Genomic DNA, 27,463 nt, shown 5'->3' with positions numbered 1-27,463 from the left:
ACGATTGTAATTATTATTTAATGATTAATTATCTCCGCTTCGCTCGTTTTAGTTGTACCTCAAATACCTACCGTTCAAATATACTTAGATACATCAATGTTACCCAGAAATCCATTTAGCTCAGTTCAAGTTAGCAGGTGTGGCTCCCGGAGGATTTCTGGAAACTGATTGTTTTCAATCTACCTAAAAGCCGCGTTATAGGTTGATAAATGTATTTTAAGATAACTTTTTTTTTATTGCTTAGATGGGTGGACGAGCTCACAGCCCACCTGGTGTTAAGTGGTTACTGGAGCCCATAGACATCTACAACGTAAATGCGCCACTCACCTTGAGATATAAGTTCTAAGGTCTCAAGTATAGTTACAACGGCTGCCCTACCCTTTAAACCGAAACGCATTACTGCTTCACGGCAGAAATAGCTGGGGTGGTGGTACCTACCCGCGCGGATTGACAAGAGGTCCTACCACCAGTACAAATTGAGGTATAGTTTGTAGGATGCGTTTTGTAGGGATTAAATCGATATTCCGAATATTTGTCCGACCTCTTATTTTAAAATGGGTGGCTATTATTCTAAGCACTTAGCACCAGCTGGGCTGCGAGTTCGTGATGCAGCTAATGCAACTAAAATTATAAATAAGATTTTGAATTATTTAACACGTTAACTGCGAAACGAGGCCTAAATCACCCCTCATGCAACTTCCTTGTGGTGCGGCAAGGAAAAACGTGAACTTCTCTGTCGTGCGAAGGGCATAGCTTTGGTTTGGTCTAGTATAGAAAAGAGATAAATGTATATTTGAGACGTGCTAATGGTCCCGGACTCGGTGGTATACCTACCTTGGTACCGGATGTCTTAGGCCTCGTACCGCACTGAATTAATATAATTTTAATGCAGTGCGGAACGAGGCTAAAACGTCCCATATCCCTCCGGACCTCGTACCGCACCCAACGTGAGCTTCCCGCGACTAGTGTTGTGCATCACGTCGATTGAAGAGCACGTCTTTTTACATCGCCGAACATGTCTAAACGATGTCGGAAGAAGTTAATTTTAAAAAACCCAGAAACAGAACCAAAACAGGTAAGTTTTTTAATTGATATTTTTGTAGGTAGTGAAAAACTCCACAAAAAACGCAAAGCAGCCGTTGACAAAACAGGTAAGTAATTAATTAATAATTCAGTAGTACTGGAAAAAAGAAGAGAGGAACCGATGAATGCATAAAAAAACCAGGATGTGTTCTGCTGTACAATAAAACAAAAAAAGGCATTGACTTTTCTGACCAGATGTCATCTTATTATACAACGTTGAAGAGAGGAATCAAATGGCGGAGAAAAGTTGTAATGGAGCTAATATTCGGTACAGTGCTAATTAATGCCTGGATTGTGTTTAATTCAATCCAAACTGATGAAAAAAAGTTACCGAAAAGACTCTTTGTGGAGAAACTTATAGAATCTTTTATAAAAAAGGAAATCGATGAGATCCCAGGTAATGTAATGCTCAGATATATTTCTTGACAGTTAAAACAAGTAAACTTTCAATAGGCTGACGATAGTCAACGTGTAGAAGCTTTCATAAACTAAGCCTGACATTTGTCATTATTAAGTTTTTTATTATTGTTTCCTTGTCGCAAAATTAAATTATTTTGAATTTAAGCTACCTTACCTACCTACTCTTTCAACATTTTAAGCATAAAGCAAACATATTCATTTAATGAAGTTATACATTATCATTGTTATTCTCATCTACGATCTAACCTAAGTAACAATGCTAGTTTTATTACGTTATCTATACATTTTTGTTATTTTTCAGCACCTGAAAGCAGCGCACGTCATTGCCTTGAAAAGGGTGAAAAAAGAAGAAGATGTGTTGGTTGTTACCAGAAACTACGCACATTTTTACCACGTCGTGAAGCTGACAAAAAATCCAAAAAGATTTTGACTCAGTGCTCTCAGTGCAAAAAATCTTATTGTCTACCCTGTTTCAATGAAAAACACTCATAAATAAGTACAAAATATATATTGAGATTTTTTATAAAAAAGTATATTGTTACTGAATTTTTGTATGTTAATTCAAGTTCTAATAAGTGTGTTTTTAAAGCCCGAGGCAGAATAAATAGGATAGTTTCTTTTCTACTTCTGGTTTTCTTTTTTTTCTATTCTGTGAATCGCATTAAGACTTTTACACAAAAATAGATAAATGTCGTTGCGTCGATATTATTTTTCTCATCACTAATCTTACCGAAAAATTACCCTATTTCAGTGCGTTACGAGGTGTATAAGATCCCATATTTTGTTTTGCCAATAATTAATAAACTAGCTATCAGATCCCGGGGCGACGGTACATTAGGGTTCATCAATTCACTGCCTATATCGATAAGGACCAAAATTTTCATTTATCTTTGATTTCGCACCAGAAAATGGATTTTAGTCTGTTAAAGGAGGTGGGGTCTAATAAACCGCGTGTCGCCCTAACGTCTGGTCACGGTGCGGGCCGATAATACCTCGTGCCGCAGGAACGGAAAGTTTGCAAAAATTGGTGCCGCAGCGAACGTGTTAAAATGGAAGGTAGGCTCGTATTAAAATGAAGTCCCAAAACCGAAGCCCAGGGGATAATGTTTATTTGCATTGCTAATTGTACAGTACCTGGCGATAAATATTGCACATCGAGCTTTGGAAAGAGACAATCGGCTCATTTCCGCTTTGTAGAGCGTTATCTCTGTCGCACATAGGCCTACCGAGTGTCATCTCTGTCGCAAACGGTACGAAGTACAACATTTATCAGCGCGTCCTGTAAATGTTTTTTTAATGCAATTTCCCATTAATATCCCGCGATCGTCCTCTGTTTGTCGAGCAGGGGTCCTTAATTAAGTACGTGGTTAAATACTGAAACCCAACAGAGTACGCATTAATTGGTGTGCAGACAAAAGAAGGATTTATCTCGGTATAGGCAAAGTGTCATTTTTAAATACAGGGTTGGCAGAACAGTGAAAGTGGGTGCATTGTATTTGTGTTATTCAAAGCGTAATTTCCGCTATATTTAGTGTTTTTTATGTTGATTTTGTTGTTTTTGTTTATTGTTGTTTTAATTGTATTGTTGTTGTTTTATATGTTATTTTATTAAATATTATATTATTACTAGCTGACCCGGCAAACGTTGTGTTGCCTTAAATAAGATTTCCAGGGAAATTCTACTGTAGAAAAAAAAACCTCATTTAACCACATAATACCTCATTGTAAACAAAAAAAAATATCCAAAAAATTAAAATAAAAAATAAATGTTTGGGGTCGACAACCCTTTTCACTTAGGGGTATGAAAAATAGATAGTAGCCGACTCTCAGACCTACTGAACATACTATTGATACACAAATAAAACCAAAAAAACATGGCTGAAAAATGTATAGTATTGTATAGCTCTCAAATATATTAAGTGTATAATCTATGATGTATAATGAGTAAGTAAGACAGGTGACCGGCTTCGTCCTCATCCCTACTACGTGATGTTTGCTGGATGAGTGGTGACACCTGGCGGGGATAGCTGATCGATTGATAGTTGATCAGTAGTCGACCGGCGAGGGCGGGAGATCAAATTCAATTTAAAAAAAATCATAATTAAAGGAACTTGAAATTATAAACTCTGAATAAGAGTTTATCGTACTACAATTATAATATTTGATTGCCATCTTGCAACCTTATTGCGGATCTGTGCATAGAATAAAAAAAATATTGATCGGGATGGAAAAATAGGGGTTGATCGTATAAGAGTGAAAATTGAGAGTAATATGATTTTTTTTATTTTAAGTCATGACAAAATAAAAACAAAATTCTCGCAAAAATTTTTAAAGTTTTTAATTAGCAAATAAAAAATAAGGGTTGATCGTAGAGGGGTGAAAATTGAGGATTGTATGTATTTTTGTATGTTGTATCATAAAAAAATAGAAATTAAAAATTTTGTCTAAAAAATAAATAAAAAAATTTAGGGGTGGACTACCCCTAACATTTAGGGGGATGAAAAATAGATGTTGGCCGATTCTCATAGATACCGGATAAGCACAAAAAATTTCATCAAAATCGGTCAAGCCGTTTCGGAGGAGTATGGCAACGAAAACTGTGACACGAGAATTTTATATATTAGACTAGCTGACCCGGCAAACGTTGTGTTGCCTTAAATAAGATTGCTAGGGAAATTCTATTGTAGAAAAAAAAACCTCATTTAACCACATAATACTTCATTATAAACAAAAAAAAATATCCAAAAAATTCAAATTAAAAATAAATGTTTGGGGTGGACGGACAACCCTTTTCACTTAAGTATGAAAAATAGATAGTAGCCGATTCTCAGACCTACTGAACATACTATTGATACACAAATAAAACCAAAAAAACATGGCTGAATAATGTATAGTATTGTATAGCTCTCAAATATAATAATATTAAGTGTATAATTTTTGATGTGTAGTGAGTAAGTAAGACAGGGACTTTTTGGCGGGAACGCGAGGAGTGAAGTTGTGTGATGTGTTTTATTTTGTCTATTTAGTGTTTCTTCGGGTTTAAATGTGTAATAATGGTGGTTTATTAACTGTTTAATATCTGTGAAAGTGCACAAATGTGGGAAAATGAAACAAAGCCGCTGGACGTAACTTCTCGGGATCCTCCAAAAAGTCCCCTCAAAAAAAGTAAATGACCACCATTTTCTGAGATTATATTTCATCTCATTTCATTTCATTTAATTTCATCCTAGTTGATTAATGTCTCAAATTAATCATCTTCATATCATTTCACTTCATAATATCATTTTTCATAAAAATATGAATATAAATTAAAATAAGACATGACTTAAAGGTCTCAGTTACCAGGTCATAAAATCCCATAAAAAAAAAAGTAAGACAGGAGACCGGCTTTGTCCTCATCCCTACTACGTGATGTTTGCTGGATGAATGGTGGCATCAGACGGGGATAGCTGATCGATTGATAGTTGATCAGTAGTCAACCGGCGAGGGCGGGAGATCAAATTCAATTTAAAAAAAATCATAATTAAAGGAACTTGAAATTATAAACTCTGAATAAGAATTTGTCGTACTACAATTATAATATTTGATTGCCATCTTGCAACCTAAATGCGGATCTGTGCATAGAATAAAAAAAAAATTAATCGGGATGGAAAAATAGGGGTTGATCGTATAAGAGTGAAAATTGAGAGTAATATGATTTTTTTTTTTTAAGTCATGACAAAACAAAATAAAAAACTTGCCAAAAAAATTAAAGTTTATAATTAACAAATAAAAAATAGGGGTTGATCATAGAGGGATGAAATATTGAGAGTAACATTCGATTTTTTATTTTAATTCATGACAAAATAAAAATAAAAATGAAAATCTTGCCAAAAAAATTAAAGTTTTTTAATTAACAAATAAAAAATAGGGGTTGATCGTAGAGGGGTGAAAATTTCAGAGTAATATGAATTTTTTTATTCTACGTCATGACAAAATAAAAACAAAATTGTCGCAAAAAATTTTAAAGTTTTTAATTAGCAAATCAAAAATAAGGGTTGATCGTAGAGGGGTGAAAATTTAGGATTGTATGTATTTTTGTATGCTGTATCATAAAAAAATAAAAACAAAATTTTTTGTCTAAAAAATAACAAATAAAATTTAGGGGTGGACCACCCTTAACATTTAGGGGGATGAAAAATAGATAGTAGCCGATTCTCAACCCTGACCGATATGCACGCTAAGATTCACTAAAATCGGTCGAGCCGTTTCGGAGGAGTATGGCAACGAAAACTGTGACACGAGAATTTTATATATTAGATATATTTTTTATTGCTTAGATGGGTGGACGAGCTCACAGCCCGCCTGGTGTTAAGAGGTTGCTGGAGCCCATAGACATTTACGACGTAAATGCGCCACCCACCTTATAAGTTCTAAGATCTCAGTATAGTTACAACTGCTGCCCCCACCCTTCAAACCGAAACGCATTACTGCTTCACGGCAGAAAATAGGCGGCGTGGTGGTACCTACCTGTGCGGACTCACAAGAGGTCCTACCACCAGTAAGCTATTTACCTTCTGTGTCCGTGATAGATTCGGTAGGTGGTTTTAAATAATGTAACTCCGTACATTGTTCACAAACAGATTATTCAATCGCAAAACACATGAAGGTAAGAAGGAAAAAGAAGGATTGATCAGCACAGACATAGATTAAACAGAATTAAAATAAGCAGATTATGAGAAAAACAAATATTTTTACTCTGAGAGCAATGAATGACTCGCAAAATACTAGCAGCAGTGTAGTTCATTTGAAAATCTCAACTGTCAGCTCCGGGATCGCCACATAATTATCGTTCGATAGTTATTTAATCATGGTTCTTATGATATTGACGAGTGCAAGTGTTATCTGTACCGAGAACACATAAGACATAATATAAGAACGAATGTAACCAGATCATAAACACCTTACATCTTTAACAAAGATCCTGTCTCCAGATCAGGGTGAAAGTTCTTAATCGTTATATCAAAGAATTGATCAAATGATTTGGAACGATCACCGCCCATGACATAAAGTTGAAAATTGCATGCCATATTTACAGGTGCGTTAAAACTATTTAATATTATTAATAGGTTTATTGAATAGACGGTAATCTACTCTTTTGTCTGTTGGATCTAGAATAGCATCACCGTTATTCTTCCCGTGCGTGTTGTCCAAAGCGAGTATGGGAATCATCGGCGAATTGGTAACATCGTTCTCAGAGTTTCATATCAGCGTACTCAAAAATAGTTTTTTTTTTTTTTAACACTCCACGTTAACTGGTCCCGTGACAAGTTCGTAAAGAACTTGTGTTACCAGCACCAGATAATGGAAATAAATGTAAATTTTTATTATACACATACATATATTTAATATACATCCATAACCCGGGAAAAGAAATTTATATTTATCATACAAATATCTTTCCTTGGCGGGATTCGAACCCGCGACCCCCTTGTGTAGTGACCATGTCACTTACCACTACACCAGACGGTCGTTGTCATTGATTAGCCAGTAAGGTCATACGGCCCACCTGATAGTGAGTGGTTACCGTCGCCCATGGACTGCCTACACCTATTCCTGTCACAAAACAGTCTTACAAACTGGTTTGTTACGTGACTGCTTTCAATACCGATTCCGAACTCGTATTCGAATTAAACCAAATGAATAATTAAAAAAAACCAAACAGTGAGGTCTACAACCCTAATTCGTTAACAGGAAATACATAGCTATGAAGAATAACGATTTAAAGAAGATGACGAATGGTCAATCCCTGACGCGCCTGTTTATTCTTTCTGACAACCTTTCTTAAATTTATTTCTCTCTGAAATACTTAGGGGTGTCAGAAATTGGAAACGGTTATTAACGTTTTAGTAAAAAGTTGACTGTCTTAGTTGGAGAGATGAGTTCACGGTCCACTTGGTTAGCGTTAAACGGGACTCAGTATATGAGGCCGCTCACCATGAGCGATGATTTTTTTTTATTGATTAGATGGTTGGACGAGCTCACAGCCCACCTGGTGTTCAATGGTTACTGGAGCCCATAGACATCTACAACGTAAATGCGCTACCCACCTTGAGATATAAGTTCTAAGTTCTCAGTATAGTTACAACGGCTACCCCACCCTTCAAACCGAAACGCATTACTGCTTCACGGTAGAAATAGGCAGGGTGTTGACCCGTGCGGACTCACAAGAGGTCCTACCACCAGTAATTACGCAAATTATAATTTTGCGGGTTTGGTTGTTATTACACTATGTTATTCCTTCACCGTGGAAGTCAATCGTGAACATTTGTTGCATACGTATTTCACTAGAAAAATTGATACCCGCCTGCGGGATTCTAACACCGGTGCATCGCTCAACACGAATGCACTGGACGTCTTATCCTTTAGGCCACGACGACTACATTTGACGACTTCATGAGGTTGGAATCTCAGTCGGATTGTGCAAAAGCTATGCCCCTTTCGAATCGGCACGCAGCTTTGCGATGCAATAGGCAGGATTACGCAAACCTGTACATTTTGGGGGCAATTCGATTGTGAGGATTTAGGCTAGTTTAATTAGATTCATTTTTCATTATTATTATTATTATTATTTTTAATTGTATTTTTTGACTTTTTTTTCCTGTATTGTAAATATTTTTATTTATTTAAAAAAAAAGGAAATATTTGAGAAAAAACAAAAAAAAGCCCGCTGAGTTTGTTTCGCCGGTTCTTCTCTGGACTGTGGCTTTTTTTGGAACCGGTGCGGTGGTAGAGTTAACATTGTTATTTATATTTTGACATTCAACAAGTGTGTTATACTGACATCTAAGTTGAAATAAATGATTTTGAATTTGAATTTGAATTTAGAAAAATTGGTACAAGCCGACATGACTTGAGTTGGCGTAGTAGCACCGCGCCATGCAAATAGGCGTCTTATCCTTTAAGCCGAATGCAAATACAGTCTGGGGTTGTTACACAAGTTCATTAGGCACGGTGAGTTCAATTGAGGCGACAACACCGACTGTCGCTTTGTTCGATATTCCTACATTGACACACGAGATATCAAATGGAGTCGCAGAGGTAAACAATCTAGACTGCCTCGTTAGCTGCGAGTGTTTGATCTGACTCTATCAACATCCTGTATAGACTAAGGTCTTTGATAATATTGTGTTGCGCTTAACAATGGAGGGCACTGGTAAATAAACGTTATTAATTTTGAACTATAGAGTATGACAAAAAAACAGCTTTATTAATTTTTGTTGCTTATATAGGCTGGCGAACTCAGGACCCACCTGGTGTTAATGGACCATTAATGTCGCCGCACATTTTGAGAGTGTCTCAAAAGTACAGTATAACGGATGCCTCACCTTTCAAACCGAATCGCATTACTGCTTCACTGCATAAATAGGCATTTACCTACCTATCAGGTAAATCCTTTGCTCAGGTCAAATGATGGTCTTTTCTATAGTATTTTGTGAATAGAGGAATACTATGGCCGCTCACTAAGAAAAGATTTTTATGGCCTAAATGGGCATATTATTTCAGGCTGTCTAGATGCTTAGTGATCAGCCATGAGCTACTTTGAGACACGAAGCGGAAGTCTCGATGGTATTGAAGTAAGATGGTGATGGTATGGTGGACGAGCTCACAGACCACCTGGTGTTAAGTGGTTACTGGAGCCCATAGACATCTACCATGTGAATGCGCCACCCACCTTGAGATATACGTTCTAAGGGTCTCTGTATAGTTACAACGGCTGTCCCATCCTTCAAACCGAAACGCATTACTGCTTCACGGCAAAAATATCCGGGGTGGTGGTACCTACCCGCGCGGACTCACAAGAGGTCCTACCACCGGTACAATACATACCAGTACAATTACAGATCTTCGTGGTAAAAATAGGCCAGAGAGATTACTCAAAATATGCGGGTTTAATTTTTTTTAATCACATTTCCAATTCCAATAGTCCAAGTCCGGCATCGATTTTGTCTCAAAATTAACATCGGCGTGTTTACACGTCCACGAAACAAATCGTATTGAGTTTCTCCGAAGGCCTTATTACAAATGGTTACACATCATCAAAATGTGACATTGTTCATTTTTAAATATGAAAAATCATTAAATAATATGAAATCTTTTTAAGGATGCAACGAAGACAATTTTTTAATATGAGAACACATTCCGCAACGTCAAACTAAGTAAGGATTTAACAGAACAGTGCTGAGGCTAAGCTCTCCGCGCGAAAACATATTAAGCTCCGCTGAAAGCTGTCGGAACGTTGTGAGCGCGAAGCACTGTAATCCTCGTATAAATAGATAATAATATACAATATGTATGTATAAAATTTACTATACTATATTGAGTTGATTTTAACATTTACTCTAATATTTAAGCTTTTGATAGATTTCCGTACATACACGATAATACTGGAACCGTTACGGGGTGGGTTCCGGAGTTCTTTAAAAAAAAAAACTTCAGAGGTGTCAAGGGACACCCGGATGGAACGAAGTTCCTTTCGATTAATTAGTGAAGGAATTGTAATTTTTTTTTAAGTTATAATAATAAATTACGGCATTATGAAGAAGAAAAAAAAACAATACTATGAACTAAATTACTATTGTTGAAACGCTATCTCGAGAAACTGTACTCATTACGCGGACCAATCGAATACGAGCAATGTCACGCGATAAGCGCCTACACGTTGGACTCTAGTGTAGATGACAGGTCAAGAAGTGGGCGCCCTCGGTCTGTTAGGACTCCAGCAGTGATAAAAGCTGTGAAGGCGCGAATTCAAAGAAATCCCAAACGTAAGCAGAAACTGTTGGCCCTTTAGATGGGGTTAAGCAGAACCACGGTGAAAACGGTGTTAAATGAAGACTTAGGGCTTCGGGCATATCGAAGAAAAACAGGACATCGTTTGAATGCTCGTCTAATGGACCTGAGACTGAAGAGATGCCGCGCTTTGTTGAAGCGGTACGCGGGAAAAAATATCGGGAAATTCTTTTTTCGGATGAAAACATTTTTACCGTAGAAGAGAGCTACAACAAACAAAATGATAAGGTGTACACACACAGTAGTGAAGAAGCGAGCAACCGTATTCCGCGTGTCCAACGAGGTCATTTTCCATCCTCGCTCATGGTATGGTTGGGAGTTTCTTATTGGGGCTTAACAGAGGTACATTTTTTTTAGAAAGGTGTAAAAACGAATGCAGTTGTGTATCAAAACACAGTCCTGACGAACCTTGTGGAACCTGTTTCTCATACCATGTTTAATAACAGGCACTGGGTATTCCAACAAGATTCGGCGCCAGCTCATAGAGCGAAGAGCACACAAGACTGGCTGGCGGCGCGTGAAATCGACTTCATCCGGCACGAAGACTGGCCCTCCTCCAGTCCAGATTTGAATCCGTTAGATTACAAGATAAGGCAACACTTGGAGGAAAAGGCGTGCTCAAAGCCTCATCCCAATTTGGAGTCACTCAAGACATCCTTGATTAAGGCAGCCGCCGATATTGACATGGACCTCGTTCGTGCTGCGATAGACGACTGGCCACGCAGATTGAAGGCCTGTATTCAAAATCACGGAGGTCATTTTGAATAAACTTTAGTGTCATAAGAATCTATGTTTTGTTAAGTTCATTTTGGTATATGAATGGTTACTTATTGAATAAACTTGTTTCAATTATTTTACATTAAACATGTGACAGAATTTATGACCTGACTAGGTATATAGATTACGATGTTGAATTTTCCAAAGTTTCTCCTGAAAAATTACATAACTTGCATAAGTTACGTTATCGCACCGTATGTGAGAATATTTAGGTACAACACGTGAACACGACTCCTCGTAAACAGTGAGGGGACCATAAAGATTGTTCGAACATGACATAAGAGTCTATTACGCTCGAGTTATTGCCCATTCGATGGATCGGTATCGCTATTAAAATTTTCGTGGGTGTCTCATGAGCTTTGCGTACGAGCTTTTGGATTTATTAACACGTAATTCAATAGCTTAGTAGGGGAAGGCGGAGGTTCCAGAATTGCTTTATCGTTTGCTAAATGTCGATGATCGCTCGTGATCGTTTTAAAGGCGAAATATTGTGAAATATGCGATTATCGAAGCACGCAGATGAGTGTTTTTTATTTTATTTTTATTGCTTAGATGGGTGGACGAGCTCACAGCCCACCTGGTGCTAAGTGGTTACTGGAGCCCATAGACATCTACAACGTAAATGCGCCACCCACCTTGAGATATAAGTTCTAAGGTCTCAGTATAGTTACAACGGCTACCCCACCCTTCAAACCGAAACGCATTACTACTTCACGGCAGAAATAGTCAGGGCGGTGGTACCTACCCGTGCGGACTCACAAGAGGTCCTACCACCAGTGAGTGTTTACATATTTTGGTTCTTTACGACTGGGACTCGTATTATTTTAGCACAGACATCGTTTTGTTCGGTTGTATAACGCTTTTTCTTTATCATCTTTCTGAGTATATCATGTGAAAATAGCCCCAGTAATTAACAAATTGAAGAGCGGACGTTTTGCGTGGTATGGGCACGTGATGCGCAGAGAGAAGATGTATGTGTCTAGGAGATGTAAGGCAATGGCAGTGCAAGGTAGAGGGGAAAGAGGTCAACCGAAGAAGAATTGAATGGAGTGTGCGAATGACGATATGAGAGAGAGAGGAGTGAGTGTTGAGATGACGGCTGATAGAAGAGAATGGAAGAGAAAAATTTACTGTACCGACCCCACCTAGTGGAAATTCTTTAGAACGCTTTCTGTTCACAAATCAGTGTAACGCAGCGTTCTGTCTCGTGGGGCAACAGTAGCCAAAGGGGATGTGACTCAGGTCCGTGCCGCGACGACCCACCCCACGATACCCGCGCCCGCGCATCTATTGCACCCAGAGTAGTGCGCGCCAATCTCTCAAGCGGCAAATGCGCGTCCAGAGCCGATATCGGAACTGCCGTGCGTGGTCATTTTGCAACCCCTTTCTAGTGCTTGTAATTGTTAACTTTGTAACATTGTCTATCGTGTGAATGAACAGTAAACAATTAATTTTACTTACTCTTTTCATCAGAGCCGTATAGTCCAATGCCAGTCGGGCACCCAACATTCAAAAATTTGACTAGTGCTTAGTTGTGAAGTGAATTAGTAATTTTTGGAAGGTACATGTGTGGACAGCTAAACTGACAATTATAAAACAGTACTAGTACCAGCTATTATTCAGATTCTCGTTAAGCCTCGTTCGAAGAGGAATGACTTACGGCACTTAGAAAAAATTTTGGGTAGAGGAATTTGTTCTAGATATGTTTGAGCATAGTTTAATAACTAAATAACGTGTGCGTGCGTAATAACAAGCGTGTTAAATAACACGCTGACTGCCATGTAGATCATCGGTGCCCTGCGCGGCGCACTGAAGTAATAATTTCGATTTCTATTACTCAGGATTCTGGATTGTCTAACTTTTCCTTCTTTTGTTTGTTAATGTATGTTTTAGTCTATTAGATCTCTTAGAAATAAGATTCATTCTCAGTATCTTTGTATTCGTCTTTCCCATAGTCTACTAGATATTCCCGCGCCTTAGTAAGAAGATCGAAGAAAGAAATCGACATTTTATTTATTGGAGTTTACTCCTTTAGAATCGATTTACATATATAGGCCCGGGGTATGAAAATTATGGGGACCAAAATCGTACTAGCATGTCACACGAAATGCGTTATGCGCCTTTCGTGTGACGCCGGGCTGCTGCGCCGGCAGTCCGCCACAAAGCCTCGTACTGATCGCGCGTTTCTCTCATTATTGTATTTTCATATATTTGTTAGTCGTTTGTTTTGTGTCTCGTTAATTTGTTAATAATCTGTAGTGTATCGTGTTGTCGTAATATAGAACTATTTCTCGTATTGTTTCGTTTAATTTACCGACATCGTTTTGCTTGTGGCCGGACGCCGTTCGGGTTCGATTCCTGAACGTATCAACTGTTAGTGGGTTGATACCCGAATATAACCCGCTACAAATCATTTATTAATAAAGCTTATTAAATATAAACAATTCCTTCTATCAGTGAATGGACAACTTATATATTAATTGTAAAAGTGAATTATATAGACTTACTTAATTACCGCATCCACGTGTTCCGCAACTCCCGGATCATTCTCACTAGAATACGTAACTTCCATATTTTACTGTATTCAACTGACACAAATTTATATTTATATCCAGTAAACTCCAGTCGTGCGTCGGAGCGGACACACACACTTTTTTTTATTTTTATTGCTTAGATGGGTGGACAAGCTTACAGCCCACCTGGTTTTAAGTGGTTACTGGAGCCCATAGACGTCTACAACGTAAATGCGGCACCCACCTTGAGTTATAAGTTCTAAGATCTCAGTATAGTTACAATGGCTGCCCTACCCTTCAGACCGAAACGCATTACTGCTTCACGGCAGAAATAGGTGAGGCGGTGGTAGCTACCCGTGCGGACTCATAAGAGGTCCTACCACCAGTTAAACACATAATTACTTCATTGCGCCGCGTAGGGCCCCGGTGACCTACAATGCAGTCAAGGTGTTAAACTACTGTTTCCTTGTTCACAGTGATCGATTGCGTTGTTTCAAGCTGGGGCTCGTGGTCGGAATGCGATACCACCTGCGGCTCTGGGAGCATGGTGCGAACGCGTAGGATCGTGCAAGCCCCAGCGCATGGAGGTCGGCACTGCCCCTCGCTGGTCCAGCGGAGGGCATGCCAAGAACATCAGGGGTGCTCATCGGATAGTGACGTACCATTACGAGGTAATTTTATACGGAAAAAATATACTGAAAAAAAAAATTATTAAAAAAATTGAAATTCAACTAAAAAATGAAAAATAAATATAACAGTAAAAAAAAAACTAACAAAATACGCTTTTTATACAAAATCCAACTAAAAAATAGAAAATAAATTTGAATTAAAAATAGTGTAAGAAAAAATGATTTTATTGTAAAAAAGCGTGGGGTGCTTTTCAGGATATTATCAAAATAACCCTTCTAATCATATCTGTTCATAAAATATTTATAACTACTGATATCATTCACTTAAATTTTTTTTATTTTTATTTTTTTAAAATATTGAATTGTCATCGGTCCTTATTAAGTATACCAAATTTCGAGTTAATCCGACGTTTTGAAGGGGGCCAAAATCATGTTCAAAGATTCCGTTACATATTAACATACATACGTCTGAAGCTAATAAAAGCGTAATAAAAATGGTCTAAGTCAACTAAACAGCTGATAGCTTTAGAAAAATCATCGGTTTTATCACAATCGTAAGAATTTTGAAATTTGGTAAATTAAAATTAATACTTTCGTTACGTATCCAGTCGCTTTAAAGCTCTATAATCATAATATTATTTTCTCTATTAAGAGTTTTGTAATGTTTTTGTATTGTAATAATTTGTTTAATGAATGAATTTAAGAAGATACAGTTTCTCCGCGGTTGTAGCCAACGGTGGAAAATTCAGTTATACTTTTAGCTAATAAAATTAAATGGTGTGCTGCTCTAAGTTTAATGAATCATTACGAATAAGTTTTAAAAATATTAGAAGAGACTTCCTAAATGGCTTATGGATATGAAATGGATATGAACGTCGATTATGTTCCTAGATTCCTTATTTTACTGGTAGACCTCTTGCGAGTCCGCACGGGTACCACAACCCTGCCTATTTATGCCGTGAAGCAGTAATGCGTTTCGATTTGAAGGGCGGGGCCGTTGTAACTATACTGAGACCATAAAGCTTATATCTCAAGGTGGGTGGCGCATTTACATTGTAGATATCTCCAGTAACCACTAAGTACCAGGTGGGCTGTCAGCTCGTTCACCTATCTAAGCAATAAAAAAAAGAAAACAATTTTAGATGTTATGGTTTTAGTCAGTATTGTTATTAAAGACTATACGGCCTATCTGATCCTTAGCGTTTTCCTTTAGTCATGGACAATATCAATGCCCAGACTATACTTAAACCGCTACTTACCGCTATAAGACTAGTATAATTACACCTCCTTTGAGGACATGTCGCAGTGCTGCGGAAACGCTGAGTATTCTAGAGTCGAGTGTTGCCACATGGCAACAACCATTTCTGAAAATCCTTGATACATTCGGACGAATGAAGGGACACGATTTTTTAACGTAAAAACCTAAAATTTCAATTTATTAACAACTAGCTGTACCCGTCCGCTGCGCTGTGCATTTAAAATTAACATTATTATTTCTCAGCCCCACAAAGATTCTCATTTTCTCATCATTAACGCCCCCACAACTGGTGTAGGGAGTCCAACACTCATTTAAATATTAGCCTATCCATTAAGTACATGTATTCTCTACATGGATACCAAGTTTCAAGTCAATCGGATGCATGGTTCAGTAGTGGTAACGGAACATCCGTAAAAACCACTGTAGATTTATATATTATTATAGATAAATAAAGCGTTACAACCATCTGTTTTCCAAAAACAATTCGAATATGTCATAAGTTCAATTATATCTGTGTTTACTATTAAGAGCTTTTTGACAGACGAAACAGCGATGCTCTTACCGGGAGGACTTTCGGTCAGTCGACATTCGAACGAGACAGTGGACATCCGCAAAAACTTGAGACTTCGCAACCCAGACGATCCTGAATCTAATTCGCACAGAGAGTAAGTCTATTTTTGATCGCCATTCAGATTGAGGTATGAATTGAATCTGCCAAGAAGCTCGTTAAAATTAATTTTTATCTAGATGAGAATTTCCATTCCGTTTGAGGCCGTGGTTTAGCTCTGTCCCTGGCATTGTTGAAGTCCATGGGCGACGGTAACCACTCACCACCAGGTGGGCCGTATGCTCGTCTGCCTACAAGAGCAATAAAAAAAACGGTGCGCGTACAACTTGGTGCACGTGAATGAAGTGAAACTTCTTTTTCGATGTGTAGTATTGTGGTTTTCTTCATTTTTCATTCATAAATCAGATTGCTCTTGTAATAGGGAATGCTGTGTATAAGAGATGCGCGTCTTCAACATTTATACTATATATATATTTTAAATTATAGATAGAAAAATAAATACATATATTTTTTAAATACTTTTATTAAAATGTTGGGCGCTACTCGTTGCTAACACTCGCGCTGACCTGTAGCAGGTATACTAAGTGCGTGCGTTTGAGTGCCACGCATTCACTCTCGCTCTTTCTTTCTAGTACGTTAAACATTTAACGCAAACTTATTGGAAGTCGCATTAGAAGTTTCACTTCAAAAGTCGCATTAGAAGTTTCACTTAAAAAAAATTTTTTTTTTAATTCTTATCATGACTTTATTTTAATATGACGTGTGAAATACTATTTTCGAATATTTTATGTAACCATAAACAAACTATACACAAATTTAATTGACTTAAAGCCATTGAGTTTGAACACCGCTCCGCCGAGATTGAGTGCGGCAATTGTGTTTCAATTCCTCTACGTACAAAGGCGGAAATCATTTCAGGTACTGCGCTCAATACGAAGTGACTAAAGTCTCGAAAGCCTGCCACGCGGATTCGGACTACAAAGCGTTGAGGGAAGGTATGTTTTTCGATGTATTTTCATTGATTTAACCCTTTCTGAGTGTACGACGTGAACGGTATGGAAAGTCGTAAATTATTGATGTAACAACTGCAAACCGCAAAGTTGATCGGTATTGGAGGAAGATTGAAACGTTTTTGCTATTCAAAATGTTTATATTATTTTTTATTGCTTAGAAGGGTGGACGACCTCAGAGGTGTTAAGAGGTTACTGGAGCCCATAGATATTTACGACGTGAATTCGCCACCCACCTTGAGATATAAGTTGTAAGGTCTCAGTATAGTTACAACAGCTGCCCCACCCTTCAAACCGAAACGCGTTACTGCTTCACGGCAGAAATAGGCGGGGTGGTGGTAAAACCTAAGTTTTTCATTTACAGTGAAATGGAATGAGAAATCGAATCGATGTTTTTTACTGGTGGTAGGACCTCTTGTGAGTCCGCGCGGATGGGTACCACCACCCTGCCTATTTCTGCCGTAAAGCAGTAACGCGTATCGGTTTGAAGGGTGGGGCAGCCGTTGTAACTATACTCGAGACCTTAGAACTTACATCTCAAGGTGGGTGGCGCATTTACGTTGTGGATGTCTATGGGCTCCAGTAACCACTTAAAATCAAGTGGGCTGTGAGCTCGTCCACTTATCTAAGCAATAAAAAAAATATGTAAATCGACTGTACAGAAAGAAAACCGGTAATTTTGTTTTGTAATTCAGGCAATACTGTATGCGTGCTTTGCGAGTCGGCCGCTTTAAGACGTGACTTGAAATGGAGATGTAATGGCCATGGCGTCTCTGGACACACGACGCGCTTCTACGCGCTCGTAGCTCCACACTGTCACGGGAAGTGGATCAGATCCGACCACGACCTGGACAAGACAAGCGACTGCTGCACCAACCCTGACTTCATCTTTGTTTGAGAACGCGCGACAAAAAAAAAAATTATTCCGCAATCAATAATAAACCGAATATTATTATGTATTTTTCAAATTGAAATCTCAAAATTAATTTAACGCAATTTTATCAGGCAAATTGATTTGTTTGTTTTTTTTTTTTCGTTAAACGCGGGTAGTTGATAACATTTGCGGGCTTTGACTTCGTTTTTCGTATTATGGAGGGTAGACGTAAGGAGAATCATTTGATATGGGAGTAAAGTTGAAAAAGTTGTATGCTATAAATAACAGTTCAAAAACCTATCACAATGTCGCTGGTGTAGACAAAGAGTATGGTATGAATGAATGAATGAAGCATTTGTAGATGAACTAAAGTATGCCGAGTAAAAAAGATATGATCATTTCGACTAAACCAGTTAATTATTGAAAATTTCAACAATTTAAATTGGCACTTCCTTTAAAATTTACCCTAATGCTAATGTGGCGCCATCTTAATTTAATACATTTCAACGGACTTTTTCTATATTTATACACAGTTGGTTTTTCTTACCTCTAACCTCCATAATTCGTATGAATGCGCTCACAGCTGACAGTACTAAAATAATATTGAGGTAATTGAAGAAAATATATTGAGCATGACCAAGTTTGAATTTATGATACCAATATCTTTAATATGTGAATAAAAATACTTTGAGAAAATATTAAGAAATTAATTTGATCACAAGCTAATAATGATTTCAAAAATATGTTCCCGAACAATTCCGTTGTATTTGTAAATTTATTAAATATGAACTCAATTTACTATGTAATATTTTATAAGTAACAAACAGATGTTATAATGGCAGATTAAGTTACGGGTGAATCTTTGTAATAAATAATTAAAAAAGGGAAATAGAGACAAACAAAAAAAAATCGTCAAAAGTATCCTTAAGTTGCTGGAAATTAATAAAAAATAATAATAATGCATGTATATTCGTGTTTTAAAATTAATTTCAGCATCAAAATGTGAAACAGTAAATTTTATTTGAAAAGGTTTTGTTTTTGGAGATTAGTTATAGCAATGTTTTATTTTACCAAAAAATGAACACCTCAAGAATAGAATACATTAAAATGTCACAATTCTAGATAATCTATAGCTATTATGTAAAAGAGAACATCCATTTTTTTCTAGTTAACATAATTGTCGTACTTTAAAAACAAAAGAAAAAGACGGCGCATTCTAATAAAAATTCTCATTTCAAAATTATGCTATAAAAATCCTACCCAATGCGCTGTTTATTTTTTTTGTTTGAATGGGTACATACTTACTTTTTATTTCTAGTTTTAGTCTAGTTTAGTAATGTAATTCTAGTTTGTAATAATAATCTTTTGATAAAACTAAAATACTCTGATTACATTAAATAACATATCCGTTATTTGTGTAAATAAATAATTATGTTTAATAAAGTAATGAAAAATGAATATGATATTTTTGTTTTTACCTATCGACAAATCTACTTTGATAAAAGGAAAATATTCTAAATTCGACTGTATTTTTTATGTACCTATGTCATGTGCCTCAGAACAATTTTAAGTAAAACTATTTTGACGATTTTGATTGACTGTTGGTTATCGTGTGCTCCCACTAATTTGATCAAGATCTGATTTGTTTTTGAGTTATACTTAAAAATGAATTTTTAATTGACTTCTTAATTAATATCTTCGAAGTCGATTTTTTTGTTCTTATTGCTTAGATAGGTAGACGAGCTCACAGCCCACCTGGTGTTAAGTGATTACTGGAGCCCATAGACATCTACAACGTAAATGCGCCACCCACCTTGAGGTATAAGTTCTAAGGTCTCAGTATAGTTGCAACGGCTGCCCCACCCTTCAAACCGAAACGCATTACTGCTTCACGGCAGACATAGGCAGGGTGGTGGTACCTACCCGCGCGAACTCACAAGAGGTCCTACCACCAGTAATTTTTTTTGTTGTTGTTAATTTTTCTATTATAATGTGTATAACACATCAGTCCGCCTATATAGCGTGAGTTCTTTTAATGTTCTTCTACGTCTTTTTCAATATGGCAATTGGCTTCTTTTGGTCCATTGTTGACAGTATCCAGTCGAGAAAAATACTCATTTATTATATAAATATGTTATATACTCTAGAATACCTGAAATGAAATGAAGTTAGTTTGTTTGAAGTTGCAATCCATTGGGATGTAATTAAATGAATAGTGGGCTATTTGGAGGAACCTGGGAAGCCACGTCGAGTGATTTTGTTTAATATTTCCACATTTTCACGGATACTGGACAAACAATGAGCTACCATTTTACAAGTTTAAATCCAAAGAAACACTAGATTGGAGTGATTTTGTATAATATTTTTATATTTTCACGGATACTGAACCAACAATGAGCTACCATTTTTACAAGTTTAAATCCAAAGAAACACTAGATTGGAGTGATTTTGTATAATATTTTTATATTTTCACGGATACTGAACCAACAATGAGCTACCATTTTTACAAGTTTAAATCCAAAGAAACACTAGATTGGAGTGATTTTGCTTAATATTTCCATATTTTCACGGATGCTGAACCAATAATGAGCTACCATTTTTACAAGTTTAAATCCTAAGAAACACTAAATTGACCTAACAAATCAATTCAAACACTTTATCTCATCAGGTTTCCGCCAAAAGGCTTTGTAAGTGGTTACTTTGTTAGGGATTTGTTATTGGGAGCAGAACACAATTGAGCCAATTTTGGCGGGAACTAATTTAAAGTCATTACAATTCATTAGTAACCTCGTTTTTCGTGGAGGGTGTTTATGGTCTTAAATAAAATTTTCCCTTTATTTATTCAGCGACAGCACTGGGGAGTGATGTATTTTTTTTTCTGGCGTGGACTGGTGAGTTTTCGCCTCATTTGGTATTATTAATAATAATACTAATTATAATAAGCATTTAACAGCGGTGGCTTGTGTCGTAGACACCGCCATCAGCGGAAATCTATTTTTATCTACTGTTTTAAAAAAAATGTATTTTTAATAAATAAATAAATAAAAATAGAATGTTGTATAATTATGTAATAAGATTTTAAATAAATATAGTAAAATAATAAAAAATATTTATTACAAACATAAAATACAAACATTAAATTTTTTTTATTACGAGTCTTGGAAAAGGTAACCGGCTCAGCAATGACTAATAGTAGCGACTCAATCGGTGCTGCGGCGCTGATCACCCGCCGGCGTCTGCGGAATGACGTGCACACTAGCATCAGACCAACCCATCAATAATTGATGACATCAGATAACTGTTAGAAGTTTAGTTTAGAAATATTATATTTTTTTAATTTGATAGTTATTATTTTTTTTATTTTTTATTTTTTTATTGCTTAGATGTGTGGATGAGCTCACAGCCCACCTGGTGTTAAGTGGTTACTGGAGCCCATAGACATCTACAACGTAAATGCGCCACACACCTTGAGATATAAGTTCTAAAGTCTCAAGTACAGTTATTTCAATGAATCAATCAGTTTTCTAAGTATAAGTTCTAAGGTCTCAGTATAGTCACAACGGCTGCCCCACCCTACAAACCGAAACGCATTACTGCTTCACGGCAGAAATAGGCGGGGCGGTGGTACCTACCCGCGCGGACTCACAAGAGGTCCTACCACCAGTAATTACGCAAATTATAATTTTGCGGGTTTGATTTTTATTGCACGATGTTATTCCTTCACCGTGGAAGTCAATCGTGAACATTTGTTGAGTACGTATTTCATTAGAAAAATTGGTACCCGCCAGCGAGATTCGAACACCAGTGCATCGCTCGATACGAATGCACCGGACGTCTTATCCTTTAGGCCACGACGGCTATTATACTATTAACAATCAAAATTTAAACAACGATGTAAAAAAACAAAAATAATATAAAATGTATTATGTGGTTGAAGTCCGTAGACATCAGTAAAAAGTTAAAAACACCATACTTTAAGCGTTTCACATTTTATTTAATACATACTTATTTGTATTTAATTTAGAACATAATTGCGTAATGCTATGTCGAATGTCCGTTTGAAGTTTGACAGACTTTTTGGCGGGAACGCGAGGAGTGAAGTTGTGTGATTTGTTTTATTTTGTCTATTTAGTGTTTCTTCAGGTTTAAATGTGTAATAACGGTGATTTATTAACTGTTTAATATCTGTGAAAGTGCACAAATGTGGGAAAATGAAACAAAGCCGCTGGACGTAACTTCTCGGGATCCTCCAAAAAGTCCACTGAAAAAATCTTAGTAAATGACCACCATTTTACTGAGATTATATTTCATCTCATTTCATTTAATTTCATCCCAGTTGATTAATGTCTCAAATTAATCATCTTCATTTCATTTCACTCCATAATATCATTTTTCATAAAAATATAAATTAAAATAAGACATGACTTATTCTCCTTAGCTTCCAGATCATAAAATACATTAAAAAATAAATTTTGACATAGTACCAAAACAATGCAGTTGAATATTACGCGCGGTATTCTTGACTTTTTAAGCAAACGCAATTTGTCGTATTCTGCCACAAAATTTGCATGTATATTGGACCTTAACACAGTGTTGCTGGCTTTGACTTTTGCTCTCGATGTAGGTATTACTATTTTTTAAAAGCAATTGGTATAGTTTAAGCTTGGTTTCCATATTATGATATACAACGCATCTCAAATATAGCATTAACATTTTAAAATGATACATACGCATACAACTTAAATATGTTTTCAATTTAACATTTTATTGTATAAAATTTCGTGAAATAAGGAAAATGCATTAAATTTTAAAAACGTTAATTGTCATATACCGTTGAAATTGTATGTTCATAATAAATTATGTCTATGTATATGTTATAGATTATCTATATTTTAGATTCGATATTTATGTAAACACGACGTTGTAGATAAATGGAGATAGAAATTCAAACAAATAATACATATTATTATATAAAGCCAATACTATATTTATTTTATTTGATAAAAAAAAACTTAAATTTAAGTGTTATTGGTAATACAAGTGATATCCATGCACTGATAACTCGAGAGGCTGGCAACCCTATTCCTCTTCTTGACAGCGATAAGAAAATGGCGACGTTATGGGCTTTTTGTTCCAAATTTTATTATCAAAGATTGCTTTCTTAAATATTCGGCTTTTAAGAAAGATAAGGAGAAAAATATTACAAGCGTACGAATATACAATGCTCCTTGAGATTAAGAAAAATCTCTTTTGTCACTAAAATAAAGATATTTGAATTACAAAAAGAAAATTAGCTTTATAAATGTGTAACGATATAAAAATAGGTTTCATTCGCAAATAAACTATTCACTGAAGACTAGCGTGATACATTAGACATCATTAGAAAGTCATTAAATATATCATGCGTAACAATTACGATGCAAAAGTTTACTGGTGGTAGGACCTCGTGTGAGTCCGCGCGGGTAGGTACCACCACCCTGCCTATTTCTGCCGTGAAGCAGTAATGCGTTTCGGTTTGAAGGGTGGGGCAGCCGTTGTAACTATACCTGAGACCTTAGAACTTATATCTCAAGGTGGGTGGCACATTTACGTTGTAGATGTCTATGGGCTAAAGTAACCAATTAACACCAGATGGGCTGTGAGCTCGTCCCATCTAAGCAATAAAAATAAAAAAAATGCAAGGAGGAAGTTATGTAGCGTATGGATTGATTATGTAATAAACTTAACATCCGCTTCCAATGGAACCATAGTTCTAAGAAGAACCAGAATCCGACTGAGCGGACACGTCTTTTGAAATATATTTAGTACCATTATAATTTGAAACTTGATGAAACGAAGAAGCGACACTAGGGAGAGAAAAGAGAGAGTGAGATGGAGTAATTTTGAAGATTTCACTTCTATCGCATGTGAACTGCATGAATTTTTGATTTGTGTACCACTATAACCTCGACCTTAGTCTCATTGTGGACTATATTGGGCAACATCAAGTATGTCAGAGTTTGTTTAATGCCAATTGCCAATGAAAGTAATGTCAAAATTCAAGAACTAAATTACGGATACGATTGGTAAGAGAAATATGATCCGGTGAAACTTTTATGCGGACCCTTCACGCGAGCTTGCCAAAGCACTTGAGTCTAGTCGAGCTTAAAATGAATTTTCTCAAGTTTATAGCGTCACCTGCGGGATTCGAGTTCCAAGTTGCGGTTGGCTTTTCAAACTGTCCAACTGCAGTTCTGTTATAAATTTCCCATAGAATATAACTTTGTTTATTGCAAAAGCAATAACGTCGACTTTGCGTTATTAGTATTGTGCGCGTGAACGAGTGAAGTAGTCTTGTGGTCAGAAAGCAGGTACATCCAGCAATACTATGACTTAAAATAAAAATACAAAATGTGTGCAATTCACACGTGGTAGAAGTGAAACCTTCCAAAATTAAAATACAATTATCCTAAACGTCTTAAGTATATGTAAAATTTTGTCATTAGTAAATAATTGTAAGGTAGCGCCCTCTGTGAATTGATATTTTAATTTCACGTATAATCCTAAATTAAAATTCACTACAAGAGCTTTCATACACACGTTAGTATTAAAAAATCTCACAGATGGCGCTGTATTAAATAGTATGTATATTTCTGTCTCATTCTTTGCTGTCGTTTTTTCCGTTGCATCCGGTTTGAAATCACAACGATTCTAAAGAAGTTTTCACTTCAAAAATTACAACTGCTTCGCTCTAGGAATAGGCAGATTGGTGGTATTTACTTGTCTTCGTACCCGATGACTCAATAAGATACTTTAAGCCTTGAGTTGAACTCTTGTGAGTCTCTTGTAGGTACCACCACCCTGACTATTTCTGCCGTAAAGCGTAATGCGTTTCGGTTTGAAGGGTGGAGCAGCCGTTTTAACTATACTGAGACCTTAGAACTTATATCTTGAGGTGGGTGGCGCATTTACGTCATAGATGTCTATGGGCTCCAGTAACCATTTAACACCAGGTGGGCTGTGAGCTCGTCCACTCATCTAAGCAATAAAAAAAAGCCTGTATACCTATAAAGAACCAACTTTGACCCTAAAGACCCTAACAAGCCGTTGTGAGTTGAAATGGTATATTTGCAAGTCATGACACGATTCTGACCTAGTCAGTAGGTACTGTGAGGAGGATGTATCCTATTTTTGTACATAGACAATTGTCTTGCTTAGTGTGATCTGTTTCAAGACAATATCTTGTACGGAGAGGATCGATTGATTACACAAAAGTGCGGTAGTTATTAATACTTACAATATCAACAGTGGTTGTAAACGTGATAAAACGTGCATTTAACTGTTTAGGAGGTAAATGAATACCCGCTTTCACCGAACGGGTGAAATTGCTCGGTAGACCGACGGCCCGAATGTTATTGTTCGGGAATTCTGTATACATAAGTGAGTTTATCTTGAGAAAAATCCTCGAGTGGAATCCACGTACTGCAAGCGTAGTGTGGGAGGGCCATCTACCAGATGGACCGATGCCCTAGTGAAAATCGCTGGGTCACGTTGGATGCAGGTGACAACGGACCGGCCGCACTCGACATCAGTTGAAGAGGTCTACGTTCAGCAGTGGACAGTTTATCTTCAGTGGACAGTAGATGAAGCTTATCTTGAAAATGTCTTTGGCGAGATTCAGGCATCTGTCAAATATATTGCGTTTTGTGATAACAAGTCGCTAAAACTGAAAATAATTTGATAATCCTATTACCCTTACTGCGTGACTGCTGCACCTCTGGCAAAGTATACTCAATCTTCGTAGAGCATATTCTATACCTCCAGCAGCTCGAGAATAGAAGAAAAGCTCAGCTCAAGGAAAGAGGTCCAGTTCAAGCTCGATTTAAGCCTAGACAAACATCCAATATTTGTGGCGGTTGCAATAGATACATGTATCTAGATCGCAGAACTGGTCTGGGTTCAAAGTCCCGACGCCTCCTGATATTCACAATAAAAACAACACATAGCCTAAGTTCTGTTACTCAAAATCCTATGTTCTAAATACAATATTCATTCAGCAAAACCGAATTTCGCTAGTTTGTGGACGGTTTCAAAATGTCAAAAGTCACATAGCCCACTAATTCCTCTGGAGTCTGGTCTGACCTGCGCTCTCTTAGTTAATACCTCTTGCGATTTATTACTAAGCTGTGACCGCAAAACAGACTCGAGCTGAAACTATCAAAGGGTGTAATAGTATATAGTTTCTTGTGAAGGAAATAATGTGGATTTATTTCTCCGTCATAGAGGGTCGGATAAAGCTTTTCAATCTTTTTTTTTATTATTATTTTTTTATTGCTTAGGTGGGTGGACGAGCTGACAGCCCACCTGGTATTAAGTGGTTACTGGAGCCCATAGACATCTATAACGTAAATGCGCCACCCACCTTGAGATATAAGTTCTAAAGTCTCAAGTACAGTTATTTCAATGAATCAATCAGTTTTAATTCACTTAATTGATTACCGTGCGGATCCACAAAAGGTCCTACCACCAGTAAATAATTGTAATTCTTAGGAGCTAGCTCGTACAAGTAGAATTATAATTGTTTTGTATTGTCCTTCAATATATCAGGAGACAGTAAATTTAGCTTGATGCCAATAAATCAATGCTTTGACACGGCGGTACGAGTGATAAATTTGAGCCTCTCCCATGAGACTGAAACCGTGTGGAATATACGACAAAGATCCTAAAATATGGATGTGGTATTATCCGATACCACCGATACTATATTATGTGATTTAATGTTGAAGTATAGTTTGGTATTTCTAGGTCTATGATTTTTTTTATTGCCCTTGTAGACAGACGAGCACACAGACCACCTGATGGTGAGTGGTTACCGTCACCCATGGATTTCAGCAATGCCACGGGCAGAGTCATACCGCTGCCTACCGTACCTACGAAGACTTCGATTTCTTCTGTCTTTTCCACAGGTCTCCTGTCGTACCCACATGTTATTTTTTTTGCTTTTTTTTGCTTACTTATCGGCCTTGCGGGGCTGGCTAATCCATTACTGGTGGACGAGTTTGCGGGGCTCAATCTGAAAATATTTGCTGACAACTGCCTTGGAGCCTGATTGAAATCCCGACCTATTGAGAAGATCCGGCGAGACATTCAACGGGTTGTATTTATGGGTTAAGTTGCACGTCGAACTCTTCGTCGCATTCAACGAGAACGGTGACCGGTGCTTGGAATTGTTAAAAGCTATTATATCCATAAAAGATAAAGATATTCACTTTATCAGACATCTTCCGGAACTAGAATTACCGTTTTCACATGTCCCTCTGTAAGTCAAGTTTGAAAGAAGTCCCGAGTGGGAGACCACAGCTTGACTTGTCTCCTAAAATCACAAATATACTTATGGATATCGCTTATGCGACGGTGATCGCACACCACCAAACGGACCGTATGATAATCTACTTTTGATGGAAAAAGAAAACAATTACCTTAAATATAAATATTTAAGTGTCACTTACTCCATAATTAT

General features: G+C 36.9%; 1 protein-coding gene and 1 long non-coding RNA gene across 2 annotated transcripts in view; both read left to right on the top strand.

Annotated features, from left to right (window-relative positions):
* LOC101745621 (somatomedin-B and thrombospondin type-1 domain-containing protein) overlaps positions 1-19,422 on the top strand; it is a 71,110-nt gene extending 51,688 nt beyond the window's left edge. Inside the window, exons 3-6 of the mRNA XM_004928892.4 lie at positions 14,102-14,296; positions 16,054-16,177; positions 16,999-17,075; positions 17,786-19,422. Coding sequence (XP_004928949.1) covers positions 14,102-14,296; positions 16,054-16,177; positions 16,999-17,075; positions 17,786-17,988 — 599 coding nt within the window. The 3' untranslated portion in view covers positions 17,989-19,422. The remainder of the gene's footprint in view (positions 1-14,101; positions 14,297-16,053; positions 16,178-16,998; positions 17,076-17,785) is intronic.
* On the top strand, positions 787-2,127 carry LOC119629699 (uncharacterized). The gene is made up of 2 exons (XR_009975164.1): positions 787-1,480; positions 1,805-2,127. It is a non-coding gene; the product is annotated as an uncharacterized LOC119629699 (long non-coding RNA).
* Positions 19,423-27,463: the final 8,041 nt, after the last annotated feature.

Source organism: Bombyx mori, chromosome 16 (genome assembly GCF_030269925.1).
Source record: "Bombyx mori chromosome 16, ASM3026992v2".
NCBI classification, from domain to species: domain Eukaryota; kingdom Metazoa; phylum Arthropoda; class Insecta; order Lepidoptera; family Bombycidae; genus Bombyx; species Bombyx mori.
Note: the sequence above shows the minus strand (reverse complement) of the source record. Positions and strands in the feature narration are given on the sequence as shown.